Source organism: Myotis yumanensis, unplaced genomic scaffold (genome assembly GCF_028538775.1).
Source record: "Myotis yumanensis isolate MYYU_CA2020_CCGP unplaced genomic scaffold, mMyoYum1.0.hap1 SCAF_23, whole genome shotgun sequence".
NCBI lineage: Eukaryota > Metazoa > Chordata > Mammalia > Chiroptera > Vespertilionidae > Myotis > Myotis yumanensis.
Window position 1 is genome coordinate 7,580,452 of NW_027223774.1, and position 21,699 is coordinate 7,602,150.

Here is a 21,699-nt window from a genome sequence, read left to right on the forward strand (position 1 = left end):
TTCCTGCAACCCCCCACCCCCCGCCCACCAACCTGCCCCCAGCTTGTGGAGGCCAAGTTCCCCTTCCAGCCTGGCCACAGTCTCTCCCCCAGGGCTTCCTGTTGGGGTGTCCTAGGCCCCACCCCAGAGCTGGGCACTTCCCTCCCTGACACAGGGACCTGGACCCGCCCTGCCAGAGGCCGACATGGTGCCCCTGCTGCTGCTGCCCCTGCTGTGGGGGGGTGAGTGGCTGAGGGAGGGGGGCTGGGCAGGTGGGAGAGGGGCTAAGGCTACATCTGAGCCTCTGTCCTCTGCCCCCAGGGTCCCTGCAGCAGCCGCCAGACTATGAACTCAGAGTGGATGAATCGGTGACGGTGCAGGAGGGTCTGTGTGTCCACGTGCCCTGCTCCTTCTCCTACCCGCGGAGTCCGTGGTTTTCCTTTACTAGACTCTACACCTACTGGTACCGGGACGGGGACAACACAAACTATGCTGCTCCTGTGGCCTCGAGCAACCGAGATAAACCAGTGAAGACAGACACCCAAGACCGCTTCCTCCTCGCGGACCCCACGGCCAACAACTGTTCCCTGCAAATCAGAGACGCCAGGTGGACGGACACAGGACGCTACTTCCTCCGAGTGGAGAGAGGAGGTTCTGAATATAATTACGGAGGACGTAAATTACCAGGATATAGTTACACATATAAGTTGCTGGATTTGCAGGTGACAGGTACGGCAGGGGCCCCGGAGAGGACCCAGGGACATGGTACCCCCGTCTTAGAGCAGGAAAAGGACACTGGACACTCCCTGATCCAGGCTGTGGGCCCTGGGTGGTGGGAAGAGACACAGGGCCTGGGTGAGCTCAGCCCGAGGCAGGGCCTCTCTCAGGGTCCCGCTCTGAGTCCCCACCCCTGGAGCCCAGGCACCTGCCTTTCTCCCCTGCAGCCCTGACAGAGAGACCCCACATCCGGATGAGGGAGCCTCTGGAGTCCGGCCGCCCCACACAGCTGGCCTGCAGCCTACCAGGGGCCTGTGAAGGGGGACGACCTCTCACCTTCTCCTGGGAGGGAGTCGCTGTGGACTCGCTGGACCCCCAGAACCTCAGCTCCTCGGTGCTCACCTTCACCCCCGAGGGCCCCAGGACCATGGCACCAACCTCACCTGTCAGGTCAAAGTCCAAGGATCTTTGGTGGCCACGCAGAGAACCATTTGGCTCAACGTGTCCTGTGAGTGTTGGAGGGGGGGCTGGGTCCGTGGGGGCAGGATAGTGGCGTGTGTGTGTGTGTGTGTGTGTGTGCAGGAGGCTGAGCTATCCTGAGAACACTCATGCATGGATCTGCGTGTAGGTGGGGAGGGGGCCAGAAGGACAGCTCTCCCACCTTCCTGGTTCCCACTGGTGCTCCTTGGGATTGGGGTGACTTCCATCTGAAGTGGGGCCCTGTCTTTCTATGCCAGATGCCCCACGTGGGGGCCTGAGGTGGAGGGGAGTTCACCTAATGGGCTCCCAGCTCCTCTCCTTCAGCCTCTCTGTGCAGAGTGAGTTGAGAACAGATGTGGGGCCGGCCACCTGGTCAGGTGTTGGTGTTGTGGGTGGACTGAGTCCTGGACAACATGTCACCCTTCTCCCGTTCTCACCAGGCAGCCCGCACTCCAGCAGATGTGTGACCGAGGAGCAGCAGGGCTCCTGGCCCCTGGTCCTCACCCTGATCAGAGGGGCCCTCATGGGGGCTGGCTTCCTCCTCACCTACGTCCTCACCTGGCTCTACTACACCAGGTGAGCAGGCCTGTCCCTCCCGGGGAAGGTCAGGGATTGGCCCTGAGGTCCAGGTGGGGCCGGGCTGTCCGGCTCTGCCTGGAGTTAGAGCCAAAGTGGCCGAGTCTCTGAGCTGACACCTGTGTGGGCCCCGCAGGTGTGGAGGCCCCCGGAACAGGAGGCAGAGCTCCTGATGGATCCTCCCTTCCTCTCAAGATGGGACTGAGGTGTGGACACCAGGCTACAGGGACCATCCTGGACGTCAATGTCACCTTCTCCCTGGAAGCTCCTGACTCACCTGCCTCCAATGTGCCCCTGGGGTTTCAGTGTGTGGAAGTGACTGAGTGACCACAAGGGGAGTCAATGCCATGGAGAGAAGGCTTTTAGTCCTTTCACCTCCTGAGAGGAGGGGCCGCTGTGCCCGGGAAACCCCGGATTTCCTCAGGAAGCAGATGCAGGTGCAGGGCAGCCTAGCGAAGGCCTTGATTGGGGTACCCATGGGAAACGCAAGGCAGGGCAGGGTGAGCAGTTCAGGACCAGCTGGTGTGTGTCAGTCTGGGGGATGGGCCTGTGGGCGTGGTCTCCATGTGTCTGGTCCCAGGTCCTGGGTGATTGGGGGCAGGTGGGGAGGCTGGGAATATGGACTCAGGTTGGTTTGGTTTGCATCTGAAATTCTTTGCTGTCTCTGAGAATGGGCAGGCCCTGGGAGGCCCTGTGTCTCCTTGGCTTCCAATCTGCTTAATGGCTCAAAACATCCTAAGATACAGAAATAAACAATAATACACACCCACTGACGGCCCCTTGTTTCTGCCTGTGCTTCTCCCATTTGATTTGTCCCCTCTTCCCCCCTCTTTCTTTCTCTCCGTTGGTTCTGCCCACTCATCCCCCACCCCCTGCTCCTCTCTCTCCAATCTCAGGCCCAGAGAGGGACTGAAGTTGGCACTTTATCCTCCCCTTGCCCAGAAGTTACCTGGTCACCACCTGAGCTTCTGGTCTCCCATCTGTAGGTGCTGATACACAGTAGAGTTAGGAGCAGCTCTCCTCTCCCTGTGCATAGACGCCAACCTCAGAATTATTGTCATAACACATCCCAGCATTTAGTCATAAATGAAAACATTTATATGGTGTCACATGACCATCGATTTTACTCTGCAGTGTCTGTGGGAGTTTCTTGAGTCCAATGACATCTCCTTCTCCTCTTTCTGTTGTTGAAGCTGTTTCAAATAAGGATGTTGTTTGTTCTTTGTAATTATCCTTCAGTTGGTATTTATATCTCTTCTTATTTTTTAAAAATATTTTTATTGATTTCTGAGAGGAAGTTGGAGGGAGAGAGAGTGATAGAAATATCAGTGATGAGAGAGTATCATTGATTGGATGCCTCCTCCATATTCTCTACTGGGGATGAAGCCGGTAACCCAGGCAAGTTGCCTGACTGGGAATCGAACTGTAATCTCCTGGCTTACAGGTCCACACTCAACTCCTGAGCCACACCAGCCAGGCTATATCTACTCATGAATAATAAAAAAAATTCAACATATAAGACACATCCTCTCACCATTTTGTATTGTTACAGTCATATATCTTACATCTATCAATTTGATAAACTTTAGAGAACATTAATAATTACTTAGATGTAAACAATTATTTTATTTCCAGTTTTATAGAGATATTTTTTAAACAGAATGCATGCAAGCGTAAGGTATGCGATGTGCATATTTGATACACTTATATAGTGAAGTGATTACCCCAACAAGGTTCATTAACACTTTCATCCTCTCATGTAATTACCATTGTTATGATTATAATATGAATGATGTATAACCATAACAACTTTCATGTATATAATACAATCCCGTTCATTGTAGTCATCAAGCTGTCCAATACATCCCCAGGAATTGTTCATCTTGTAGCTGAAAGTTTGTATCCTTGATCAACATCTCCCCATTTCTTCACCCCCAGCCCTGCATTTCCATTCTACTCTATTTCTGTGAGTTTAGCTTCTTCAGATCCCACCGTGAGAACAAACTGCAGGTAAACAATGACTATTTTGAAAAAGATTACCCTCAGAGTTATGTTTCTATCATGCAGTTCTAGGTTTCCATCACAAAATCACTTTCCTCTATGCAAAAATGGACTCAAAATGTATTAAAGACCTAAATATAATACCCACAAAAGTATAAAACTCTTAGAGGATAAGATAGGGGGAAAGCCTGTGACATTGGGTTTTGCAATGATTTCCTGCGTATTGACATCAAAAGCACAGACAAGGGAAGCAAACATAGACAAGTGGGACTGTACCAACTTCAAAACCTGAGCTCAAAAGGGCACTCTCACCAGACTCCAGAGGCCACCTACAGGATGGGAGAGGAACTGTATCTGATGAGGGGTTAATCTCCAGCATCTATTACAAACTCACTCAAGACAACATAAGAAACCCAAACAACACAATTGAAGAGAAGGCTAAAAGCTTGAATAGACATTTCTCCAAAGAAGATGTACAAATGGCCAACTACGTCACGAAGAGAGACACAGCATCAGTCAAATGAAAGAACTACAAATGAAAGCCTTGGCTGGGTGGCTCAGTTGGTTAGTGTTTTCCTGATACACCCAATTTTCCATGTCCACCCTGGTGGGGCACATAGAACAAACAACCAAGGAATGCGTAAATCAAAACTATAATGAGAGATCACCTCACACCCTGTAGGATGGCCACTGTGAATGGAAACCACAGAAAATAACAAGCGCTGGTGAGCAGGTGCCAAAATGGGAACCATTCAGCACATTTGGTGGGATTGTAAGAGGGTGTACCCGCTGTGAAAAACAATATGGCAGTTCCTCTAAATATTAAATATAGAATTACCATATCATGGACCATCCTCTCTTGAGGTTATATGTCCAAAAGAACTGAAAACAGGACCTCAAAAAGATATCTGCACTCCCATATCTATAGCAGCATTATTCATATTACTCAACATCTGTCAGCAACCCAAATATCCATTGGTGGATTAATGCATTAGAAAAGGCCATGGCCAGCTAGTGTGCCTCAGTGGTTGAGTGTCGACCTACGAACCATGAGATCACGGTTCCATTCCTGGTTGTGGGATCCATCCTGAGTGTTGGGCACGCAGAAGGTGGCTGACCAGTGATTCTCTCTCATCATTGATGTTTCCATTTCCCTGTCCTTCTCTCTTCCTCTCTGAAATCAATAACAATATATTTGAAATAAAAAGTTGTAAGTTTTAGACTGTTCTGGATGTTTTAACAAAAGACCATAGACTGGTAGTTTATAAGTAGCAGGAATTTATTGCTCAAAGGCCTGCATGCTGGAAGTCTCTCTCTCCCCCTTCACTCCCTCTCTTCCACTCTCTCTAAATTCAGTGAAAAAAGTATCTTTGGGTGAGGATTACAGAAACAAACAAACAAACAAAATAAAAAAGAGAGAGACATTACAAACTCATACAAGACAACATAACACACCCAAATAACACAATTGAAGAATGGGCTAAACCTTCACTAGACATTTGTCCAAAGATGATGTACAAATGGCCAACAAAGTCATGAAGAGAGACGCAACATCAGTAATCCTACAGAACCATAAAAGAACTCCTTAGGCCTGTAGGGGTTTTGCTTGGTGCATCAGGGCATTAATATTCAAAACCCCACATCAGATTCCTACAAGGACAAGGAAGGTATGGTGAAGGAGCATAGTAGGCCCACAGTACAGAAAGTGATGGCAGAAGTGTAGTGATAAACAGCTCCAAAGGTCACACACCCAAAACTAGCATTAGAAATTTTATGTCATGTGAGTCTCACCTCCACAAAAGTTTCGTCATTAGTTTATTGGGAAATCTCTCTCTCTCTCTCTCTCTCTCTCTCTCTCTCTCTCTCTCTCTCTCACACACACACAGAGTTCTCTCTCTGGGATGAATTCTGTGGCCCTTCTTGAATGTGAAAATGGTTGCTTCCTTCCCCCAGTTCTTTCGTGTGGGTTGCTTTAGGATGGTCCTTGTGCTCTGAGGTGAGTCAGCCTGGCCCCTTCTCTGTCCCTGAGGCCCATCTTGCCTGGCACAGGATATGGGGAAATTTCCTCTTCTGCATTTCTGTGTATACCCTGTGGCTTGGAGGGAGAGAGAGAAAGGGAGAGAGAAACATAAACCGGTTGCTTCCCATACTTGCCCTGAGCTGGTATGGAAACCTAGGGATGTGTCCTGACCCGGAATTGAACCTGCCACCTATGTGCTGTAGGGATGATACTTCCACCAACAGAGCCATCTGGCCAGGGCTATCTATTTCCACCTGTAAAGTCCTCCCAAACAGATGTACCATTTCCTCCACTGAGGACGTGCATAGTATATATTTGTGATGTGCATCTCTGAATGTTCCAGGAACATCGTCAGTTTTCATGTGACCATGACATCTTTTGTACCATCCTGTTTTTTGTTGGTCACTGTGCTATGAAATGCATTTGAATTTTGCAATGTGATTTTGTCTCTAGAAACCTTGCTGACTCTCTTCTCAAGCCCCTAATGTATCTGTATGTACGTGTGGATTTTCCTATATAGACACAGTCCTTGATGGAGAAAGGCAGCTTGGTTTTCTTTGGAATTTCATAGCTTTTACTTATTGCTCTTGCCTTGCTGGACTCGGACCCGGTGCTGCTGTGTTAGGTGTGGAGCTTGCTGAGCTCACCCCCTATCCCGCCAGGGGAGCCTCCTGCATCCCTAGCTGACTATGATGTTATCCTGAAGGCCCTTGACATCCCAAGCGCTCATTGGTTCCTCCCTTGAGATCCCATCAGTCAAGGGCAGCGAGGCACACAGAAGCCCCACTATGTGCTCCAGCAGCGGGAATGGAATGTCAGGGTTTGTGATGCCCGGGCTGGGACACAGATGGAGCAGAAAGGGAACACTTCCCATCAGCCTGGGTGGGGCTCTGAACAGGGACCCCCGCGATGAGGGGCCAGGAAGGTGGATTTTCATGAACTTTCAGGCGACAGCGTTGCTGCTGTGCTGAGGTCCCGCCAAATGGGGCGTCCGTTTCTGATGGGGCTTGTGGGCCCTCACTGTCCCTCAGACACTCAGACACTCGAAGCCAACACAGGTGCGTCCCATGTAACCAAGAAGCCCTCGGAGCAAAGGCCTTTACCACTCAGCTTTGCCCCTGGGTTCCACCCTCCACTGAATTGGGTCTAAAATCCTCTCTCTTTTGCCAGCACTTGGTCTAAAAAACTATTAAAGTGATCATTTTCAAGAATGTTCGACAGTTCCAGCTGGAAGACAGCCCCCCCACACCCCCCGCCAGAGTCACCAGGACCAGGTCTGAGTGTGCTGGCCCCTGGGCGACCTCCTTCTCCACTTAAACCTCCTCTGTAAGGGGGTCACTTTCAGATTCACATCTGGACACGCCTCTCAACCACCAGGGGCCTCAGTACATTTACCTGCAGGGTCAGGTGGGGGAGGAGAGACAGAAAGATTTCTCAGCCACCACCTCATCCCCCAACTCCTGTGGAGGCCAAGTTCTCCTTCCAGCCTAGCCACTGTCTCTCCCCCTGAGCTTCCTGTTGGGGTGTCCTTAGCTCCACCCCAGAGCTGGGCACTTCCCTCCCTGACACAGGGACCCGGACTCGCTCTGCCCTGCCAGAGGCAGACATGGTGCCCCTGCTGCTGCTGCCCCTGCTGTGGGGGGGTGAGTGACTGAGGGAGGGGGGCAGGGCAGGTGGGGGAGGGGCAGGAGCTGCATCTGAGTTTCTGTGTCCCCCTTCTCCAGGGTCCCTGCAGCAGCCACCAGGCTATGAGCTCCGAGTGCAGGAATCGGTGACGGTGCAGGAGGGTCTGTGTGTCCACGTGCCCTGCTCCTTCTACCCGTGGAGTTTGTGGTCTTCCTCTACCAAAGTCTACACCTACTGGTACCGGTACAGGGACAACATAAACCATCCTGTGGCCTCGAGCAGCCCAGATAAAGAAGTGAAGAGTGAGACCAAAGGCCGCTTCCTCATCGCGGACCCGACGACCAACAACTGTTCCCTGCAAATCAGAGACGCCAGGAGGAGTGACACAGGACGCTACTACTTCCGAGTGGAGAGAGGAAATTCTGTGAGATATAGTTACTTACATAAGATGCTGGATTTGCAGGTGACAGGTAAGGCAGGGGCCCTGAAGAGGACGCAGGGACATGGGACCCCGTCTTAGAGCAGGAACAGGACACTGGACACTCCCTGATCCAGGCTGTGGGCCCTGGGTGGTGGGAAGAGACATAGGGCCTGGGTGAGCTCAGCCCGAGGCAGGGCCTCTCTCAGGGTCCCGCTCTGAGTCCCCACCCCTGGAGCCCAGGCACTTGCCTTTCTCCCCTGCAGCCCTGACAGAGAAACCCCACATCCGAGTACGGGAGCCTCTGGAGTCCGGCTGCCCCACACAGCTGGCCTGCAGCCTGCCAGGGGCCTGTGAAGGGGGACGACCTCTCACCTTCTCCTGGGCGGGAGCCGCTGTGGACTCGCTGGAGCCCCAGACCCTCCGCTCCTCAGTGCTCACTTTCACCCCGAGGCCCCAGGACCATGGCACCAACCTCACCTGTCAGGTTCAAGTCCAAGGATCTTTGTTGGCCATGCAGAGAACCATTTGGCTCAATGTGTCCTGTGAGTGTTGGAGGGGTGGGTGAGTCCATGCGGGCAAGGGAGTGGCGTGTGTGTGTGTGTGTGTGTGTGCAGGAGGCTGAGCTATTCTGAGAACACTCATGCATGGATCTGCATGTAGGTGGGGAGGGGCCAGAAGGACAGCTCTCCCACCTTCCTGGTTCCCACTGGTGCTCCTTGGGATTGGGGTGACTTCCATGTGAAGTGGGGCCCTATCTTTCTATCCCAGATGCCCCACGTGGGGGCTGGAGTTGGAGGGGAGTTCACCTGCTGGGCTCCCAGCTCCTCTCCTTCAGCCTCTCTGCGCAGAGTGAGGTGCAGGACAGGTGTGGGGCCGGCCGCCTGGTCAGGTGTTGGGCTGTGGGCGGACTGACACCTGGACAACATGTCACCCGTCTCCCGTCGTCCCCAGACAGCCCGAACTCCAGCAGATGTGTGACTGAGGAGCAGCAGGGCTCCTGGCCCCTGGTCTTCACCCTGATCAGAGGGGCCCTCATGGGGGCTGGCTTCCTCTTCACCTACGTCCTCACCTGGCTCTACTACACCAGGTGAGCAGGCCTGTCTCTCCCGGGGAAGGTCAGGGATTGGCCCTGAGGTCCAGGTGGGGCCGAGCTGTCAGGCTCTGCCTGGGGTTAGAGCCAAAGTGGCCGAGTCTCTGAGCTGACACCTGTGTGGGCCCCGCAGGTGTGGAGGCCCCCGGAACAGGAGGCAGAGCTCCTGATGGATCCTCCCTTCCTCTCAAGATGGGACTGAGGTGTGGACACCAGGCTAGAGGGACCATCCTGGGACGTCAATGTCACCTTCTCCCTGGAAGCTCCTGACTCACCTGCCTCCAATGTGCCCCTGGGGTTTCAGTGTGTGGATGTGACTGAGTGAGGACAAGGGGAGTCAGTGCCATGGAGAGAAGACTTTTCCTCCTTTCACCTCCTGAGAGGAGGGGCCACTGTGCCCGGGAAGCCCCGGATTTCCTCAGGAAGCAGATGCAGGTGCAGGGCAGCCTAGCGAAGGCCTTGATTGGGGTTCCCATGGGAAATGCAAGGCAGGGCAGGGTGAGCAGTTCAGGCCCAGCTGGTGTGTGTGAGTCTGGGGGATGGGCCTGTGGGCGTGGTCTCCATGTGTCTGGTCCCAGGTCCTGGGTGATTTGGGGGCAGGTGGGGAGGCTGGGAATACGGGCTCAGGTTGGGTTGGTTTGCATCTGAAATTCTTTGCTGTCTCTGAGAATGGGCAAGCCCTGGGAGGCCCTGTGTCTCCGTGACTTCCAACCTGTTTAATGGCTCAAAACATCATAAGATACAGAAATAAACAATAATACACACCCACTGACGGCCCCGTGTTTCTGCCTGTGCTTCTCCCATTTGACTTGTCCCCTCTTCCCCGCCTCTTTCTTTCTCTCTGTTGGTTCAGCCCAGCCATCCCCCCACCCCCTGCTCCTCTCTCTCCATTCTCAGGCCCAGAGAGGGACTGAAGTTGGCACCTTATCCTCCCCTTGCCCAGGAGTTACCTGGTCACCACCTGAGCTTCTGGTCTCCCGTCTGTAGGTGCTGATTCACAGTAGAGTTAGGAGCAGCTCTCCTCTCCCTGTGCATAGACGCCAACCTCAGAATTATTGTTATAAAACATCTCAACATTTAATCATAAATGAAAATGTTTCTGAGATATCATATGACGATTGATTTTACTCTGTAGTGTCTGTGCTAGTTTCTTGAGTCTAATTCCGTCTGGATCTTCTCTTTATTTTGTTGCTGTTGTTGAACTTGTTTCAAGTAGGGATTTTGTTTATTCCTTGTAATTATTATTCAATTAAAATTTATACCTTTTATTTTTAAAATATTTTTTTGATTTCTGAGAGGAAAGGAGAGAGAAAGAAAGAGAGACACAGAAAAATGTCAATGATGAGAGAGAATCATTGATTGGCTGCCTCCTGCACGTCCTCTCCTGGGGATGAAGCCTGTTACCGAGGCATTTAGGCTGACCTGGAATTGAACTGTGACCTCTTGATTCATAGGTTGACACTCAACTCCTGAGCCACACCGGCTAGGCTATATCTATTCGTGCATAATAAAAAAATTCAACATTTAAGACACACCCGCTCACCATTTTATGTTATTATGTTCATATATCTTTCATCTATCAATTTGATAAACCTTAGAGAACATTAATAATTACTTGGATGTAGATAATTATTTTATTTCCAGATTTATTGAGATATTTTTTAAACAGAATGCATGCAAGTGTAAGGTATGCCATGTGCATATTTGATACACCTATATAGTGAAGTGATTACCACAATAAGGTTCATCAACACTTCCATCCTCTCATGTAATTAGAATTGTTATGGTTATAACACGAATGATGTATAACCATAACAACTTTCAGGTATTTAATACAATCCTGTTAATTGTAGTCATCATGCTGTCTGGAACATCCCCAGGAATTATTCATCTTGTAGCTGAAAGTTACCCCTGACCAACATCTTCCCTTTTCCTCACCCCCACCCCAGCATCACCATTCTACTCTCTTTCTGTAAGTCCAGCTTCTTCAGATCCCACTGTGAGAACACACTGCAGGAAAACAATGACTATTTTGAAAAATACCCCTCACAGTTTTGTTTCTTTCATGCAGTTCTAGGTTTCCATCAGAGAATCACTTTCCTCTATGCCAGTGGTTCTCAACCTTCCTAATGCTGTGATCCTTTAATACAGTTCCTCAGGGTGTGGTGACCCCCAATTTCATTGTTACAAATTGAACATAATGAAAGCATAGTGATTAATCACAAAAACAATATGTAATTATATATGTGTTTTCTGATGGTCTTAGGCGACCCCTGTGAAAGGGTCGTTCGACCATCAAAGGGGTCGCGACCCACAGGTTGAGAACCACTGCTCTATGCAAAAATGAACTAAAAATGTAATAAAGACCTGAATATAATGCCCACAACTCTAGAACTCTTGGAGGAAAACATAGGGGGAAAGCCCATGACGTTGGAATTCGCAATGATTTCCTGATAATTTACATCAAAAGCACAGACAAGGGAAGCAAACATAGACAAGTGGGACTTACCAACTTCAAAACCTAAACACCAAAGGACACTGTCACCAGGCTCCAAAGGCCACCTACAGGATGGGAGAGAAACTGTATGTGTTAAGGAGTTAATATCCAGCATCTATTACAAACTCACACAAGACAACATAAGAAACCCAAATAACACAATTGAAGAAATGGCTAAAAGCTTGAGTAGACATTTCTCCAAAGATGATGTACAAATGACCAACAAAGTCATTAAAAGAGACTCAACATCACTAATCCTAAAGAACCATAAAAGAACTCCTTAGCTCTGTAGGAGTTTTGCTTGGTGCATCAGTGCATTAATATTGAAAACCCCAAATCTGATTCCTACACGGACAAGGACAGTATGGTGAAGGCGCATAGTAGGCCTGCGGTCCAGAAAGTGATGGTGGAAGTGTAGTGATAAGTAGCTCTGAAGGTCACACACCCAAAACTAGCATTAGAAATTTTATGTCCTGTGAGTCTCACCTCCACAAAAGTTTCATCATTAGCTTACTTGGAAATCACACACACACACACACACACACAGAGTTCTCTTTCTGCGATGAATTCTGTGGCCCTTCTTAAATGTGAAAATAGTTGCTTCCTTCCCCCAGTTCTTTTGTGTGGGTTGCTTTAGGATGGGCCTTGTGCTCTGCGGTGAGTCAGCCTGGCCCCTTCTCTGTTCCTGAGGCCCATCTTGCCTGGCACAGCTTATGGGGAAATTTCCTCTTCTGCATTTCTGTCTATACCTTGTGGATTGGAGAGAGAGAGAGAGAGAGAGGTGAGAGAGAGACATAAATAGGTTGCCTCCCATACTTGCCCTGAGTTGGTATGGAAACTGAGCTATGGGCCCTGACCCGGAATTGAACTTGCAACCAATTTGGTGTAGAAACGATACTTCAACCAACTGAGCCATCCGGCCAGGGCTATCTATTTACACCTGTAATGTCCTCCCAAACAGATGTACCATTTCCTCCCCTGAGGAAGTGCATAGTATATTTTTGTGATGTGCATCTCTGCATATTCCAGGAATGATATAAGTTTTGATGTGTCCATACCATCCTGTTTTTCGTTGGTCACTGTGCTATAGGGATGCATTTGAGTTTTGCAATTTAATTTTGTCTCTAGAAACCTTGCTGACTCTCTTCTCAAGCCCCTACATGTATCTGTATGTACGTGTGAATTTTCCTATATAGACACAATCATCAATGGATAACCTCAGCTTGATTTTCTTTCAAATTTCATAGCTTTTACTTATTGTGTTTCCCTACCTGGACTCCGACCTGGTGCTGCTGCCTTAGGTGTGGAGCTTGCTGAGCTCACCCCCTATCCCGCCAGGGGAGCCTCCTGCATCCCTAGCTGACTGTGAGGTTATCCTGAAGGCCTCTGACATCCCCGCCCCCCGCGCTCACTGGTTCCTCCCTTGAGATCCCATCAGTCAAGGGCAGCGAGGCACACAGAAGCCCCACTATGTGCTCCAGCAGCGGGAATGGAATGTCAGGGTTTGTGATGCCCGGGCTGGGACACAGATGGAGCAGAAAGGGAACACTTCCCATCAGCCTGGGTGGGGCTCTGAACAGGGACCCAGCGATGAGGGGTCAGGAAGGTGGATTTTCATGAACTTTCAGGGGGCAGCGCTGCTGCTGTGCTGAGGTCCCGCCAAATGGGGCGTCCGTTTCCGATGGGGCTTGTGCGCCCTCGGTGTCCCTCAGACACTCAGACCCTCGCACCAACACAGGTGAATCCCACGTCCCCAAGAAGCCCTCAGAGCAAAGGCCTTTACCACTCAGCTTTGCCCCTGGGTTCAACCACACTCCACCGAAACTGGGTCTAAATTCCTCTCTCTTTTGCCAGCATTTGGTTTAAAAATATATTATAATTACCATTTTCGAGAATGTTCGACAGTTCCAGCTGGAGGTTGGGTCCCCGGAGTCATCAGGACCAGCTCTGAGTGTGCTGGTTCCTGGGTGACCTCCCTCCCCACTTACACATCCTCTGTAAGGGGGTCACTTTCAGATTCACATCTTGACACACTACTCAGCCTCCAAGGGCCTCAGTGCATTTGCCTGCAGGGTCATGGGGGTGGGGGTGGGGTGGGGAGGAGAGACAGGAAGATTTCTCAGGCACCCCCCCCCCCCACTTCCTATGGAGGCCAAGTTCCCCTTCCAGCCTGGCCCCAGTCTCTCCCCCAGGACTTCCTGTTGGGGTGTCCTAGGCCCCACCCCAGAGCTGGGCACTTCCCTCCCTGACACAGGGACCTGGATCCGCTCTGCCAGAGGCAGACATGGTGCCCCTGCTGCTGCTGCCCCTGCTGTGGGGGGGTGAGTGAGCTGAGGGAGGGGGACTGGGGAGGTGGGGGAGGGGTAAGAGCTGCTTCTGAGCCTCTGTCCCCCTCCCCCAGGGTCCCTGCAGCAGCCGCCAGACTATGAACTCAGAGTGGAGGAATCGGTGACAGTGCAGTTGGGTCTGTGTGTCCACGTGCCCTGCTCCTTCTCCTACCCGGGGAGTCCGTGGTCTTCCTCTACCAAAGTCTACACCTACTGGTACCGGGACGGGGACAACACAAACTATGCTGCTCCTGTGGCCTCGAGCAACCGAGATAAACCAGTGAAGACAGACACCCAAGACCGCTTCCTCCTCGCGGACCCCATGGCCAACAACTGTTCCCTGCAAATCAGAGACGCCAGGTGGAGGGACACAGGACGCTACTTCCTCCGAGTGGAGAAAGGAGGTTCTGAAAATAATTACGGAGGACGTAAATTACCAGGATATAGTTACACATATAAGTTGCTGGATTTGCAGGTGACAGGTACGGCAGGGGCCCCGGAGAGGACCCAGGGACAGGGACCCCGTCTTAGAGCGGGGACAGGACACTGCACACTCCCTGTCCAGGCCGTGGGCCCTGGGTGGTGGGAAAGGACACAGGGCCTGAGTGAGCTCAGCCCGAGGCAGGGCCTCTCTCAGGGTCCCGCTCTGAGTCCTCACCCCTGGAGCCCAGGCACCTGCCTTTCTCCCCTGCAGCCCTGACAGAGAAACCCCACATCCGAGTACGGGAGCCTCTGGAGTCCGGCCGCCCCACAGAGCTGGCCTGCAGCCTGCCAGGGGCCTGTGAAGGGGGACAACGTTTCACCTTCTCCTGGGCGGGAGCCGCTGTGGACTCGCTGGACCCCCAGACCCTCCGCTCCTCAGTGCTCACCTTCACCCCGAGGCCCCGGGACCAGGGCACCAGCCTCACCTGTCAGGTGAAACGGGAAGGGCCCAAGTGGACCACACAGAGAACCATCCAGCTCAATGTCTCCTGTGAGTGTTGGAGGGGTGGCTGGGTCCATGGGGGCAGGGGAGTGGCGTGTGTGTGTGAGTGTGTGTGTGTGCGTGTGTGTGTGCTGGAGGCTGAGCTATCCTGAGAACACCAGGGCATGGATCTTCGTGTAGGTGGGGAGGGGGCCAGAAGGACAGCTCTCTCCCCTTCCCAGTTCCCACCCCCCCTCCTAGGGATTAGGGTGACTTCCATGTGAAGGGGGGCCCTGTCTTTCTATCCCAGATGCAGGGAACCTCACCATAGGCGTCTCCTTCAGAAACGACACAGGTAGGAAGGAACCCCTCCTCTCTGGGCGGGACCTGCCCCCGGGGCCCTGGTGGGGCAGAGGGGGGATCAGAGTTTGAATGGGATGAGAAATGCAAAGGGCAAGGATAAAAGGCGTCACCCGAGTCCCTCACCTCTGGTGTGTGGGTGCCTGCATCTGTGTTCCACACCTCTCTCTCTCTCTCTCTCTCTCTCTCTCTCTCTCTCTCTTCCTCATAACCGTTCTACCCAAAGTCTTTGAGAATCTGCAAAACACATCCCTTACCATCCTGAAAGGCAAGGATTTGAGACTGCGCTGTGAGGCTGACAGCAACCCCCCTGCCGAGCTGAGCTGGTTCTGGGGGTCCCCAGGCCGGAACGCCACCCCCCTCTCCAGCACCGCGATCCTGGAGCTGCCTCGCGTGGGGCCTGCACAGGAAGGAGAGTTCACCTGCCAAGCTCGGCACCCGCTGGGCTCCCACAGTGTCTCTCTCAGCCTCTCCGTGGTCTGTGAGTGGGGAGACCCCCGGGGGGCAGGACAGCTGGGTTCTGGGGAGATTAGAGGCACCGCTGACCCTTCTCCTCGCTCCCCACAGACCCCCCGCAGCTGCTGGGACCCTCGTGCTCCTGGGAGGACCAGGGTCTGCACTGCAGCTGCTCCTCCAGGGCCCAGCCGGCCCCCTCCCTGGGCTGGCGGCTGGGGGCGGGGCTGCTGGAGGGGAACCATGGCAACGCGTCCCACGTGGTCAGCTCCAGCTCAGAGGGGCCCTGGACCAACAGCTCTCTGAGCCTCAGCGAGGGGCTCAGCCCTGACCTCAGACTCAGCTGTGAGGCCAGGAATGTGCACGGGGCCCAGAGCGCCTCTGTCCTGCTGCTGCCAGGTCAGGGCCTGCTGGGGGCAGAGGCCACGGAGAAAGGAGTGGGTCAGAGAGAGGGTGGGGCTGGGGTGGGTGTTGCTCAGGGACAGGGGGGATTGCTAGGACAGGGCCTACATCTCCTGCCTGAACAGACCTGACAGCGGGTTCTGGGAGGAGGTGGGAAGAGGAGAGACTGAGTCCTGGGAGTGGGTGGTGTCACCTGAGCTGGTGCTGGAGGAACGAGCCCTGAGCCCCTCCAGCCTCAGCACCAGGGCTCCTGGAGCTGCCCCATGTGGGGCTGAGGCGGAGGAGAGTTCACCTGCCGGGCTCAGCACCCGCTGGGCTCCCAGCACGTCTCCTTCAGCCTCTCTGTGCAGAGTGAGGTGCAGGACAGGTGTGGGGCGGCCGCCTCGTCAGGTGTTGGGCTGTGGGTGGACTGACACTTGGACAATACGTCACCCGTCTCCCGCGTCCCCAGGCAGCCCCCACTCCAGCAGATGTGTGACTGAGGAGCAGCAGGGCTCCTGGCCCCTGGTCCTCACCCTGATCAGAGGGGCCCTCATGGGGGCTGGCTTCCTCCTCACCTACGTCCTCACCTGGCTCTACTACACCAGGTGAGCAGGCCTGTCTCTCCTGGGGAAGGTCAGGGATTGGCCCTGAGGTCCAGGTGGGGCTTGGCTGTCCGGCTCTGCCTGGAGTTAGAGCCAAAGTGGCCGAGTCTCTGAGCTGACACCTGTGTGGGCCCCGCAGGTGTGGAGGCCCCCGGAACAGGAGGCAGAGCTCCTGATGGATCCTCCCTTCCTCTCAAGATGGGTCTGAGGTGTGGACACCAGGCGAGAGGGACCGTCCTGGGACGTCAATGTCACCTTCTCCCTGGAAGCTCCTGACTCACCTGCCTCCAATGTGCCCCTGGGGTTTCAGTGTGTGGAAGTGACTGAGTGACCACAAGGGGAGTCAATGCCATGGAGAGAAGACTTTTAGTCCTTTCACCTCCTGAGAGGAGGGGCCACTGTGCCCGGGAAGCCCCGGATTTCCTCAGGAAGCAGATGCAGGTGCAGGGCAGCCTAGCGAAGGCCTTGATTGGGGTTCCCATGGGAAACGCAAGGCAGGGCAGGGTGAGCAGTTCAGGATCAGCTGGTGTGTGTCAGTCTGGGGGATGGGCCTGTGGGCGTGGTCTCCATGTGTCTGGTCCCAGGTCCTGGGTGATTTGGGGGCAGGTGGGGAGGCTGGGAATACGGGCTCAGGTTGGGTTGGTTTGCATCTGAAATTCTTTGCTGTCTCTGAGAATGGGCCGGCCCTGGGAGGCCCTGTGTCTCCTTGGCTTCCAATCTGCTTAATGGCTGAAAACATCCTAAGATACAGAAATAAACAATAATACACACCCACTGACGGCCCCCTTCTTTCTGCCTGTGCTTCTCCCATTTGACTTGTTCCCTTCCCCCCTCTTTCTTTCTCTCTGTTGGTTCTGCCCACTCATCCCACAACTCCCTGCTCCTCTCTCTCCATTCTCAGGCCCAGAGAGGGACTGAAGTTGGCCCCTTATCCTCCCCTTGCCCAGGAGTTACCTGGTCACCACCTGAGCTTCTGGTCTCCCGTCTGTAGGTGCTGGTATGCAGTAGAGTTAGGAGCAGCTCTCCTCTCCCTGTGCATAGACGCCAACCTCAGAATTATTGTTATAAAACATCTCAACATTTAATCATAAATGAAAATGTTTCTGAGATATCACATGACAATTGATTTTACTCTGTCGTGTCTGTGGGAGTTTCTTGAGTCTAATTCCATCTGGATCTTCTCTTTATTTTGTTGCTGTTGTTGAACTTGTTTCAAGTAGGGATTTTGTTTATTCCTTGTAATTATTATTCAATTAAAATCTATACCTTTTATTTTTAAAATATTTTTTTGATTTCTGAGAGGAAAGGAGAGAGAAAGAAAGAGAGACACAGAAAAATGTCAATGATGAGAGAGAATCATTGATTGGCTGCCTCCTGCACGTCCTCTCCTGGGGATGAAGCCTGTTACCGAGGCATTTAGGCTGACCTGGAATTGAACTGTGACCTCTTGATTCATAGGTTGACACTCAACTCCTGAGCCACACCGGCTAGGCTATATCTATTCATGCATAATAAAAAAATTCAACATTTAAGACACACCCGCTCACCATTTTAGGTTATTATGTTCATATATCTTTCATCTATCAATTTGATAAACCTTAGAGAACATTAATAATTACTTGGATGTAGATAATTATTTTATTTCCAGATTTATTGAGATATTTTTAAACAGAATGCATGCAAGTGTAAGGTATGCCATGTGCATATTTGATGCACCTATATTGTGAAGTGATTACCACAATAAGGTTCATCAACACTTCCATCCTCTCATGTAATTAGAATTGTTATGGTTATAACACTGATGATGTATAACCATAACAACTTTCAGGTATTTAATACAATCCTGTTAATTGTAGTCATCATGCTGTCCGGTACATCCCCAGGAATTATTCATCTTGTAGCTGAGAGTTACCCTTGACCAACATCTTCCCTTTTCCTCACCCCCACCCCAGCATCACCATTCTACTCTCTTTCTGTAAGTCCAGCTTCTTTAGATCCCACTGTGAGAACACACTGCAGGTAAACAATGACTATTTTGAAAAATACCCCTCACAGTTTTGTTTCTTTCATGCAGTTCTGGGTTTCCATCAGAGAATCACTTTCCTCTATGCCAGTGGTTCTCAACCTTCATAATGCTGTGACCCTTTAATACAGTTCCTCAGGGTGTGGTGACCCCCAATTTCATTGTTACAAATTGAACATAATGAAAGCATAGTGATTAATCACAAAAACAATATGTAATTATATATGTGTTTTCTGATGGTCTTAGGAGACCCCTGTGAAAGGGTCGTTCGACCCTCAAAGGGGTCGCGACCCACAGGTTGAGAACCACTGCTCTATGCAAAAATGAACTAAAAATGTAACAAAGACCTCAATATAATGCCCACAACTCTAGAACTCTTGGAGGAAAACATCGGGGGAAAGCCCATGAGGTTGGATTTCGCAATGATTTCCTGGTAATTTACATCAAAAGCACAGACAAGGAAAGCAAACATAGACAAGTGGGACTTACCAACTTCAAAACCTAAACACCAAAGGACACTCTCACCAGACTCCAGAGGCCACCTACAGGATGGGAGAGAAGATGTATGTGTTAAGGAGTTAATATCTAGCATATATTACAAACTCGTACAAGACAACATAAGAAACCCAAATAACACAATTGAAGAAATGGCTAAAAGCTTGAATAGACATTTCTCCAAAGATGATGTACAAATGGCCAACTACGTCATGAAGAGAGACGCAACATCAGTAAAATGAAAGAACTACAAACGAAAGCCCTGGCTGGGTGGCTCAGTTGGTGAGTGTCTTCCTGATACACCCGGTTTGCCGGTTCCATCCTGGTCGGGGCACATACAACAATCCACCAATGAATGCGTAAATCAAAACTATAATGAGAGATCACCTCACACCCTTTAGGATGGCCACTGTGAATTGAAACCACAGAAAATAATCAGCGCTGGTGAGCATGTTCCAAAATGGAAACCATTCGGCACATTTGGTGGGATTGTCAGAGGGTGTATTGGCTATGGAAACAATATGGCAGTTCCTCCAAAAATTAATAATAGAACTACCATGACATGTAACATCCCCTCTTGAGGTTATACACTGAGTGGCCAGATTATTATGACCGGCCAGATTATTATGATCACCCCATCAGTACTTCATTGAGACTTCCTAAAATACTGAATATTGAAAATTTCCTAAGTAAATTCTCTCAAGGTTTATTATTATTATTATTATTATTATTATTTGCATAACTAATTCACTTCATTGTACTGATGGAGTGGTCATAATAATCTGGGTACTCAGTGTATATCCAAAAGAACTGAAAGCAGGACCTCAAAAACATACCTGCACTCCCATATCTACAGCAGCATTATTCACATTAGTCAAAAGGTGTCAGCCAGCAACTCAAATGCCCATTGATGGATAATAGCATTAAAAGGTCATGGCCAGCTGGCCTGGCTCAGTGGTTGAGTGTCAACCTATGAGCCATGAGATCACCATTCCATTCCTGGTTGCAGGATCCATCCCGAGTGTGGGGCCAGCAGGAGGAGGTCGATCAGTGATTCTCTCTCATCACTGATGTTTCCATTTCCCTCTCCTTCTCTCTTCCTCTCTGAAATCAATAAAAATATATTTGAAATAAAAGGTGGTATGTCTCAGACTTTTTTGTATATTTTAACAAAAGACCATGGACTGGAGGCTTATAAAGAGCAGGGATTTATTGCTCCAAGACCTAGAAGCTGGAAGTCTCTCTTTCCCTCCACTTCCTTCCCTCTCTTCCACTCTCTCTAAATTCAATGGAAAAAAAAAAATCTTTGGGTTAGGATTAAGGAAACAAACAAACAAACAAAGAATAAAGAAAAGAGAAGAGAGAGACATTACAAACCCATACAAGACAACATAACACACCCAGATAACACAATTGAAGAATGGGCTAAACCTTGACTGGACATTTCTCCAAAGATGCTGTACAAATGGCCAACAAAGTCATTAAAAGAGACTCAACATCAGTAATCCTAAAGAACCATAAAAGAACTCCTTAGCTCTGTAGGAGTTTTGCTTGGTGCATCCGTGCATTAATATTGAAAACCCCACATCAGATTCCTACACGGACAAGGAAGGAATGGTGAAGGAGCATAGTAGGTCCATGATTCAGAAAGTGATGGTGGAAGTGTAGTGATAAGCAGCTCCGAAGGTCACACACCCAAAGCTAGCATTAGAAATTTTATATCATGTGAGTCTCACCTCCACAAAAGTTTCATCATTAGTTTATTTGTAAATCACACACACACACACACACACACACACACACACACACACACACACACACAGAGTTCTCTCTCTGCAATGAATTCTGTGGCCCTTCCTGAATGTGAAATAGTTGCTTCCTTCCCCCAGTTCTTTCGTGTGGATTGCTTTAGGATGGGCCTTGTGCTCTGAGGTGAGTCAGCCTGGCCCCTTCTCTGTCCCTGAGGCCCATCTTCCTGGCACAGCTTATGAGGAAATTACCTCTTCTGCATTTCTGTCTATACCATGTGGCCTGGAGAGAGAGAGAGAGAGAGAGAGAGAGAGAGAGAGAGGTGAGATAGACATATAAATTGGTTGCCTCCCATACTTGCCCTGATCTGGTATGGAAACCAGGGTATGTGCCCTGACCTGGAATTGAACCTGCAACCAATTTGGTGTAGAAACAATGCTTCAACCAACTGAGCCATCTGCCCAGGGCTATCAATTTCCACCTGTAAAGTCCTCCCAAACAGATGTACCATTTCCTCCCCTGAGGAAGTGCATACCATATGTTTGTAATGTGCATCTCTGAATATTCCAGGAATGATATAAGTTTTGATGTGTCCATACCATCCTGTTTTTCATTGGACACTGTGCTACACTATGCATTTGAGTTTTACAATTTGATTTTGTCTCTAGAAACCTTGCTGACTCTTCTCAAGCCCCTAATGTATCTGTATGTACGTGTGGATTTTCCTATATAGACACAGTCCTTGATGGAGAAAGTCAGCTTGGTTTTCTTTGGAATTTCCATAGCTTTTACTTATTGTTCTTGCCTTGCTGGACTCGGACCCGGTGCTGCTGCGTTAGGTGTGGGGCTTGCTGAGCTCACCCCCTATCCCGCCAGGGGAGCCTCCTGCATCCCTAGCTGACTGTGAGGTTATCCTGAAGGCCTTTGACATCCCCCGCGCTCACTGGTTCCTCCCTTGAGATTCCATCAGTCAAGGGCAGCGAGGCACACAGAAG

At 50.7% G+C, this 21,699-nt stretch overlaps 3 protein-coding genes across 6 annotated transcripts; all 3 read left to right on the forward strand.

The window, feature by feature from the left end:
* The first annotated feature begins 163 nt into the window (after positions 1-163).
* On the forward strand, positions 164-2,697 carry LOC138999762 (sialic acid-binding Ig-like lectin 14). The gene is given in 6 exon segments (XM_070401985.1): positions 164-221; positions 301-708; positions 924-1,111; positions 1,114-1,204; positions 1,617-1,752; positions 1,889-2,697. Coding segments are annotated over 6 exon segments (897 nt in total). The 5' UTR covers positions 164-184; the 3' UTR covers positions 1,926-2,697.
* A 4,648-nt stretch (positions 2,698-7,345) lies between these two features.
* LOC138999761 (sialic acid-binding Ig-like lectin 14) lies at positions 7,346-9,663 on the forward strand. Of its 2 annotated transcripts, XM_070401983.1 has the most exons (5): positions 7,346-7,416; positions 7,498-7,869; positions 8,084-8,362; positions 8,772-8,907; positions 9,044-9,663. In XM_070401983.1, exons 1-5 carry the CDS (start codon positions 7,380-7,382, stop codon positions 9,078-9,080), a joined length of 861 nt encoding a protein of 286 aa, XP_070258084.1. In that variant the 5' UTR covers positions 7,346-7,379; the 3' UTR covers positions 9,081-9,663. The 2 variants fall into 2 exon arrangements, with proteins under 2 accessions (XP_070258084.1, XP_070258085.1); XM_070401984.1 differs by lacking the exon at positions 9,044-9,663 and having other exon boundaries at positions 8,776-8,880.
* A 4,017-nt stretch (positions 9,664-13,680) lies between these two features.
* Positions 13,681-17,211, forward strand: LOC138999760 (sialic acid-binding Ig-like lectin 14). Of its 3 annotated transcripts, none has more exons than XM_070401980.1 (8): positions 13,681-13,728; positions 13,809-14,216; positions 14,429-14,707; positions 14,949-14,993; positions 15,225-15,479; positions 15,566-15,850; positions 16,305-16,440; positions 16,577-17,211. In XM_070401980.1, the coding sequence occupies exons 1-8, from the start codon at positions 13,692-13,694 to the stop codon at positions 16,611-16,613; spliced, it is 1,482 nt and encodes a 493-aa protein (XP_070258081.1). In that variant the 5' UTR covers positions 13,681-13,691; the 3' UTR covers positions 16,614-17,211. The 3 variants fall into 3 exon arrangements, with proteins under 3 accessions (XP_070258081.1, XP_070258082.1, XP_070258083.1); XM_070401981.1 differs by having other exon boundaries at positions 15,267-15,479; XM_070401982.1 differs by lacking the exon at positions 15,566-15,850.
* The last annotated feature ends 4,488 nt before the right edge of the window (positions 17,212-21,699 follow it).

What these genes read in the sequence shown, in the direction of transcription:
- LOC138999761 (XM_070401983.1), top strand. Translation starts at nt 7,380, where the DNA reads ATGGTGCCCCTGCTGCTGCTGCCCCTGCTGTGGGGGG. An exon ending in GCTGGATTTGCAGGTGACAG is followed by an intron (nt 7,870 to 8,083) that starts GTAAGGCAGGGG and finishes TCTCCCCTGCAG; the next exon opens with CCCTGACAGAGAAACCCCAC. An exon ending in ACCTGGCTCTACTACACCAG is followed by an intron (nt 8,908 to 9,043) that starts GTGAGCAGGCCT and finishes TGGGCCCCGCAG; the next exon opens with GTGTGGAGGCCCCCGGAACA.
- LOC138999760 (XM_070401980.1), top strand. Translation starts at nt 13,692, where the DNA reads ATGGTGCCCCTGCTGCTGCTGCCCCTGCTGTGGGGGG. An exon ending in CATCCAGCTCAATGTCTCCT is followed by an intron (nt 14,708 to 14,948) that starts GTGAGTGTTGGA and finishes TTTCTATCCCAG; the next exon opens with ATGCAGGGAACCTCACCATA. An exon ending in CTCTGTCCTGCTGCTGCCAG is followed by an intron (nt 15,851 to 16,304) that starts GTCAGGGCCTGC and finishes CCGCGTCCCCAG; the next exon opens with GCAGCCCCCACTCCAGCAGA.